Source organism: Pinus tabuliformis, chromosome 1_1 (assembly GCF_031772625.1).
Source record: "Pinus tabuliformis cultivar Carrire ecotype Pingquan chromosome 1_1, CPIR1, whole genome shotgun sequence".
NCBI classification, from domain to species: domain Eukaryota; kingdom Viridiplantae; phylum Streptophyta; class Pinopsida; order Pinales; family Pinaceae; genus Pinus; species Pinus tabuliformis.
This window is the reverse complement of record NC_142297.1, coordinates 975,259,821-975,268,019: the sequence shown is the minus strand read 5'-3', so window position 1 is coordinate 975,268,019 and position 8,199 is coordinate 975,259,821. Positions and strand designations below refer to the sequence as shown.

At 39.7% G+C, this 8,199-nt stretch overlaps 1 protein-coding gene across 1 annotated transcript; it reads right to left on the bottom strand.

The window, feature by feature from the left end:
- Positions 1-3,434: 3,434 nt before the first annotated feature.
- LOC149217771 (uncharacterized) lies at positions 3,435-7,301 on the bottom strand. The gene is made up of 2 exons (XM_089390345.1): positions 6,014-7,301; positions 3,435-5,512 (listed from the first exon to the last, which is right to left on the bottom strand). Exons 1-2 carry the CDS (start codon positions 7,299-7,301, stop codon positions 3,435-3,437), a joined length of 3,366 nt encoding a protein of 1,121 aa, XP_089246471.1.
- Between the last annotated feature and the right edge of the window lie 898 nt (positions 7,302-8,199).

Below are 8,199 nucleotides of genomic sequence, written 5' to 3'. Positions count from 1 at the left end.
ACAGAGAGTACAATGAGATTAATATAATATCATCCATCAAAATAAAATAATAACATTTAAAAATGTGTTTCCAGCATCAATATATATCAGAGACAACTTTTCCTGTCTGCAGTCAACTTCGGTCAACGATCAAATTTCAGCCCAACTTTCTAGTCGTAGGGAGGAGGAGTTTTGTGAGCGATTGAGATATTCCAGTCACTCCATTAAGCTTGTGAGCCAACAACTATAGCCAAATTTATCCTTTGAAAATCCAACAATTGTATCCCAAAACCCTAGAATAGATGCGACCTTTGAATCCTGTAATTTCAAACCTTTACAAACTTCTTTCATAGGCATGACCTTATATCTATGCAAAGCAATCAATGAAGAAGAGAAAAAGAAGATGCTTGGTAATTTCCAAATGAGCTTGAGGTCACTTGTATTTACAGGCTTCGAAGGGTGACCAATTTACCATTAGGATCGACCTCTCCAAATGTGGATTTCTTCATAAGTACACTTTCCCTTATCCAAATTTGATGATCTTTAGGTCTATTTTGGTCCTCTAAAAAAGAGGAATTAAATGAAATCATCATCTTCATAAAATGGGTTGTCCAAAGTGGAATTTGACCCTAGTTTCCAAATTTAACTCACTTGAACCATGTAGATCGCATACTGGATCAGATAGAGAAACACCTTGGCGTACCTCTCGTGGGTAGTATTGCTCGAGAGAAAGCCAAAATCCCTTATTTAGATTGTTGTTTCTGATTTGGAGCCTTCAAATTAACATCTCATGTATTTTCCTTGTTCCTTTTTTGTGTAACTCCCTCTAGTCAGTGCATCTCAAGGAAAATATCCAATTAAAATGATTGTTTGGTATCTCCTTTTTGTTTTTTGTTGTCTTTTTCCTCTCTTCGGGGAATTTTTTTTATGGTAAGGTCTCTCTAGCTATAGATTAACTTTGAGATTAGAAATATATATTTTACAATGTAATTTCCTACATTTTTAATTAATATAATATCCATCTTACAATAAGAACTTCAATCTTACAAAAAATATTTTTCGGCGAAGATCACATGAGACATCATTTGTCGACGCGTTTCGAACCAACCAGTGTGGTTCATCGTCAGGACAAGTTGAAGAAACAGATCTAGCTTAGCATGTTAAATAGATCGAGCAGAGCCTCCAATGGCTAATTTGACCAACCGCTAATATTGACTATTGGACCGGGATCAAAACTTTTTTAATAAAAAAAAAAAAAGATAAGTTATACAGGGGACCAATCCCTTAATAAATAAATTAAATAATTTAAATTAGTGATAATAGTTAGTTAAAAGTTATTAAAAATAGTTAAAAATTATAGGTTAATGATTATTTAAAAGGAAATTAGTTGTAAAGGACCTCGCCTATGAATAAATTAATTGTGAATACAATTTAAAATATATATATATATATAAATAAATAAATAAATCAATCAAATAAATCAAAATAAAAATCAAAATAAATAATAATAAAATAATAATAATAATAAAATAAATAAATAATAATAATAATAATAATAAATAATAATAATAATAAAATAAATAAAATAAATAAATAATAATAATAATAATAAGAATAAGAATAAGAATAAGAATTAAAAATAAAATAAATAATAAAAATAAACAATAGATAGATAGATAGATAGATAAATAAATAAAGATATTATTAATATTTTTATTTTTATTTTAATTATTTATTTATTTATATTGTTATTTAATTTATTATTATTATTATTATTATTATTATTAAAAATGAGTAAAAAAATTTAAATGAATAAATAATTAATAAATAAAAAAAACGAGGATTAGGACGAGAGTGCTGGGACCCAACATCGACTGATTTTCCAGCCATCATCTGTAATGAGATTACACGGCCTCTTTTCAATCTCAAGCGCCTCCCTAAATTTCCGATGATGGAAGTGCGAAACTTTAGCAATAACACTAGCTTCCTCAATACAAACATGATGATTGGTTTTCTCGGCGTGCTCAGCCAAAGCGGAAGACTTAGTACGCCTATGCTTAAGATCAGCAGCATGCTCACTAATCCTCTGGTTAATGGAGCGACCAGTTTCCCCAATGTAGGGGGTCCCACAAGAACAGGGGATCAAGTACACACCTTTCATATCTTTAGGGTCGATAGGATCCTTTGCTGATCTGAGGGACATGCGAATGGTGTTCAGGGGCCTAAAGGTCACAGGAACATCATGCGACCTGAGAATCCTACCAATCTTATCAGTAGTCCCCTGAACATAAGGAAGAAGGACACCATGAACTCGCTCCTTCGGTTCTCGATAAGAAAGCGAATTCTTCGAAGCTTTAACGAAAGCCCTCTGACCCAAGAATCTACTATAACCGTTCTCAGCAAAGACATCAAGGAGATGGGATTTTTCATTCTCTAAACTCTCCTTATCCGAGATCCTTAGGGCCCGAGTAGCCAGGGTATTGAGAACACCCAACTTTTGAGCCGGGAAATGATGGGAACTGGCATGAAGATACTGCTCAGTATGCGTTTTCTTCCCAAAAACTCGGTGGCCGAGGGAACCATCACTATTCTTAGAAATAAGAATATCGAGGAACGGAAGGCAACCATCGACCTCTTGCTCCATGGTGAACTTAATAATATCTTTATTTATTTATTTATTTATTTATTTATTTATTTATTTATCTATCTATCTATCTATTTATTGTTTATTTTTATTATTTATTTTATTTTTAATTATTATTATTATTATTATTATTATTATTTATTTTATTTATTTATTTATTTTATTTTATTTTATTTTATTTTATTTTATTTTATTGTTATTATTATTATTATTATTATTATTATTATTATTATTATTATTATTATTATTATTATTATTATTATTATTATTATTATTATTATTATTATTATTTATTATTTTATTATTTATTTATTTTATTATTTTTATTATTATTTATTTATTTTTATATTTTTTTTTTTATTTATTTATATATATATATATATATATATTTCCCGTAGAAAAAGTCGTAATTTCTATTAAGTCAAAAGAAATTACATTCTGTAGATGCTGAGCATATGCATACTGAGGCTGGTTGCCTCTCAAAAAAAACCTCTAAAAGAGACTGTTAATTGTTCCAAAACAACTGAACCAGATAAAATAAACAGTAGTCATTCCTCTCCCCAAACTGTTTATCCACGCAGGGAGTTTGGAGAGGTATATATCCAAAAAAGAAAGCAGAGAAAATTAACATATACAAGATATGTTTTCCATTGTTTCAGTCATTGCTGTGCAGCTGTAGCTCGCTGCCCCAAAAAATACATCAAAATAGCTGTGATTGTCCACCATAGTCCATACTGTCTTATAAAACCATATATATATATATAAACATGTAAAAAGAAAAAACTGTAAATTGTGCGTGTTGGGACCCCTTTCAGATATGTGCATCCCTTTGAGCCTGATAGTCATCAAAGGGTCTGTGATAGTGTTGAAAGAAGGTTCCATCCAGATCTTCTTGTATTAACCAGTCCTCTTCTTGCCTCTGCGCTGCTTGCTTGGACAGGTGGTCCGCCCGAGTGTTGCGCTCCCTGTATATATGGCGACAGTCAAATTTTTCAAAAGCATCTGTTAGTCTGAGTGCCTCATCCAGAATGTGTCTCAAAGAGAAAGCAGTGCAAGATGATTTTTTGGTCAGCCAATTGCATACAATCTTTGAATCTCCAAACAGTTGAAGTTTTGTACATCCTTTCTCAAGAGCAAGAGAAATAAGGTGTTTTGCAGTGGAGAGCTCAGCAAAGTTATTTGTGCCTCTTCCCAAGGGAATTTGGAGCGTGTAATAGTGGTTTTCTCGCATATAAAGGAGGCCTCCCCCCCCACAGCCTTCCTCTTGGGCTGAACCATCAAAGTATGCCCAGGGGAAAGATTTATCTATGAGTTCCGGGGTTATGGTCCGAGGGGGGGCTGGAGGAGGATCGTCAGGGATGAGAGCAAGGTCTGCAAATATGTGGGCAATAATGACAGGCCAGTGTGGAGGTTTTTGGTCAAAAATTGCACGGTTCCTTGCTATCCAAATAGACCAGCTCATGAGAAGAGGGATATTCTTGTCTTTTCCAGAGTGCTGTTCCTGCCAGTTTTTCCAAGCCTCCAAAATGGATTGGCCATGCCATTGGTGGAGGGAGGGGGAACGTGAGGAGAGGAAAGACCATTGTTCTTGTACAACCGGACAGGTAAGGAAAAGTTGTTCAGTATCTTCATCATTATTTCTGCATAGATGGCACCAAAAAGGTCCATAGAATGATCTTTTTTTCAAGTTTGCCCCAGTAGGAATCTTGTTGAATAGAATAGCCCACATAAGAAGCCGCGTCCTGGGGGCCGCTTTTAGATGCCAAATTGACTTCCACCATTGCTGAGAGTTTTCTGGCTGATGAGTTTGCATAAGCTGCAGGTATCCCTCCTTTGGGGAGTATGAACCGTTTTTAGATAGAGCCCATACTATCTCGTCATCTCCCTCCGCTATCCTGATGTGAGCTTGAGTGAGAGCCTCTTTGTATGATTCCCATTCATGTCTCCATTGTTCCGGTATGAGGAGATCTTGTGAGGTCCTCCAGGCCTGATGGAGAAAATTGGAGTTTTCTTGGTCTGCGATGTGAACAATATGCGTGGCACCTTGATCCCTTAGATGTGTTAGGAGCTGCCCAGATAGACTTTGCATGTTTCCACACCCAATCCAGGGGTCGACACCTATGCGGACAGAGTTTCCCTGTTTTATTCTCCATGTCAGTCCCTCCCGAATAAGGGGAAGAGAATTTAGGACTGCTTTCCATATGATGGAGTGTCTTCCACTTCCCCTGTGTTCCCTCCGAATCCAGCTGAATATGCTTTCCGGGGCAATATATTTTTCCATCACTACTTTCTGCCAGAGGCTGTTTGATGTAAGAAGTTGCCATCCCAATTTTGCAGCCAGAGCATTTGCAAATAAATCTAGTCTCTTTATTCCCCATCCTCCCCATTTTTTTGGTCTAGCTATGGTGTCCCATTTAACCCAGGCATAGAGCTTTCCTTGTTTTGATCCCTTCCATAAGAATCTGCAACAAATTCTTTGTAGCCTAGTTAAGATCCCTCGAGGTATCCAAGCCAGGGACATCCAGTACATCGGCGTTGCTTCCAGTACTGCTTTTATAAGAGTGAGTCTGCCTGCCCTTGTGAGGTATCTGTTGAACCAGACATTGATCCTTTTCTCCACTTTTGTGATTAACCATATCCAATCTGCAATTCTGTAACCTCCATGTTTTACCCTGAAGCCCAGATACTTCAGTCCTTCCTCCATAGGGTGAATCTGAAAAGGAAAGCGATTTTTTGTGTAGAGGACTTCTTGTGGGGAGTAACCAAACGTCGTTAGAGTAGATTTTTGTACATTTATTACCATCCCTGTTGCTTTCTGGAAGAGATCAAAAACATGTTGTAATGCTGATGAGTCAGCTATACTTCCATTTAAGAAGATCAGAACATCATCTACAAACAGAAGATGTATGAGGAAGCAATTGTCCGTGATTTTGATCTCTTTTATGTGCCCCCTTCTGTGTTCAGATGCAATCAACCTGCTTAGCCCTTCCATAATGAGTAAGAAAAGGAGGGGGGATAGGGGGCAGCCTTGCCGGAGGCCTCTTTAAGTGGTGAAGAAAGGGGTGGGGGAGCCATTAAGGAGGACACTGAAAGATACATCTGTGATACAGCTCATGATTCTTTTAATGAAGAGGAAAGGGAAGCCCAAGTGGGTGAGGAGCATTTTGATGTATAGCAGGTTTACCCTATCGAAGGCTTTTGATAGATCCACCTTGAGGATCATTCCTTTCAGATTTTTACTGTGCATAGAGTGAAGAAGCTCTTGTGCTGTACCAATAGCTTCATGGATCTGGCACTTGTGGAGGAAAGCAAATTGTTCAGAGGAAATATTGGCTGAGAGGATGGGCTTGATTCTGTTTGCTAGGATTTTGGCCAATATCTTATAGAGACAATTGCAGAGCGAGATAGGCCTAAAATCATTAAAAGACACGGGATTATCAGATTTGGGGATGAGGGCAATGAAGGTGGCTTTGATGCTTGAGGGGATTGATCCATTAAGGCAGCAGTGGTTGATGGCTTTGAGAAGGTCTTGTCCTAACAGCTCATAAAAAGCTATATAGAACTCAATGGTCCAGCCATCTGGCCCCGGGCTCTTGTCCTTTTGGAATCCTTTGATGGTGGCTTCCAGTTCCTCCAATGAAATATCTTTGGTGAGATCCCCCGCATCTTCCTCATCCACAAATCTTGGGAATAGTTCTGCAACCCTCATTATTTCTAACAGATTTTCTTGCCCCGGTGCTTTGTATATGTTCCTGAAGTGCGAAGAGGCTAGATAAGCAAGTTCCCCTTGACTGGTAACCTGATGTCCTTGTTCATCTTGTAGCTCCCAGATAGTGTTGATCGCCTTTCGCCCATTTGCAAAACGGTGGAAAAATTTTGTGTTCTCATCCCCTTCCTTGAGCCATATGGCTCTGCTTCTTAGTCTCCAGGAGTCCTCCCTGTCTCTGAGGATCAGGGTCCTCCTTTTAATTAGGTCTTCATACAAGGATTTCTGTTCGGGGGATAAAAAAGTTCCATCTGAGTTGGCTTCGAGAACCTCAATTGCTTGTTCCGCCAGAGATATAGTCTGATCATCCTGTTTTCTCTTTGATTTCGCCCATTCTCTTGATAACACTTTGATTTCTGAGAGGTTCCTAACAAAACCCGTGGCTGGGTCCACGTTCTCAGGAATCGGATGTGCTTTCCAGAAGTCCGTTATCATTTTGATGTAAGTAGGATCCCGGAGCCAAGTTGCATTGAATTTGAAGGGGGCATTTTGGGCCTGTTGTCTTGCTTCTAATTCCAGAAATATGGGTCTATGGTCCGAGATCCCTCCACTTCCCACCCATTGTCGAGATCTAGGATAATGGGTGCAGAGCCCTTCCTTCATGATGAACCGATCCAGCCTTCTCGCTAGGCTTTGGTCCCCTGTTCTATTGTTCTTCCAAGTGTATTGGAGCTTTGCAGAAGGGAGATCAATCCAATGATGATCTTCTAGCAGTTGCCCAAAGAAATCAGAGAGGGGGTCAATTTGTGCCAGATGTCCCCATGATTCAGAATAACCTATTGAGAAATTTAAATCTCCCCCCAGTATAATGTTCTCAGCTTGGAGAAGTGGGGATCCAAGGAGCTTTTGCCAGAAAAGCTCTCTGTTTAGGCAGGGGCCATAAACATTTATGATTTTAAGGTTTTCTTCCATGTCTTTTGAGTATATATCTGCCCCCAGAAAACCCCCTCTGCCCCAGATGTTCTTTAGCAAGATGGAGTTGTTCTTGAAACCCATAGCGATGCCTCCAGAGCGGCCTGATACATCAATGGCTGTAAAGGTCCACCCAGGCAGCCATAAGCCAAGGATGGAGGATGCAGAGTCCGCTTTGCATAAGGTTTCTTGTAAAAAGATGATGTCCACAGGATTTGAGAGTAAGAGACGCTTCAGGGCCGATTTTTTATCCGGGCTGGCCAACCCTCTACAGTTGAAAGACAAAATTTTCATGGAGGGGGGTGGGGGAGGGTGTCCTGCGCTCTAAGGGCCCTGTGAAGAGTTTGTTGTCTGCCAAGGAGGACCTCTTCCTCCGTTTGTTTCTGAGCGATCGATTTTGAGGAAGGTCGACCGCGCCCCTGCTTGGGAGAGAGGAGATGGGGTTCTACCGACATCCCAATGGAGTCCGAGATTTTCAGCTTAGTGGTCGAACGGGTAGGATATCTCGAGGAAGATTTTACAGAGGGGGAAGGCGAGGGGAAGGAGGGGGGGGGGGGAAGGGGAACGAGGAGGAGGAGGGAAGGCCAGTAGGCCTAGGGATAGGGCAAGATACATATAGCGAGCCAGGGGGGGCTGGGAGGGGCAAGCAACCTTAACCAGGTCCTGGGCAGACGGGGATGAGGGAGGGGGGAGTCTGATAGGGGGGGGCATGCCAGCGGAAGATAAACTCAACGATGCAAAATGTGAAACAGAGGCAGACGAAGTAGAGGACATACCCGAGGAGAAGACCGCTCCCTTTGCAGCTTTTGAACGCGTCAGAGGAGGAGATGGAGGCCGGGCCGCGTTCGATGCTTGCTTCTTGCGGCGGGGAGCTGGAGGCGCTTCCACCGTGTTCGAA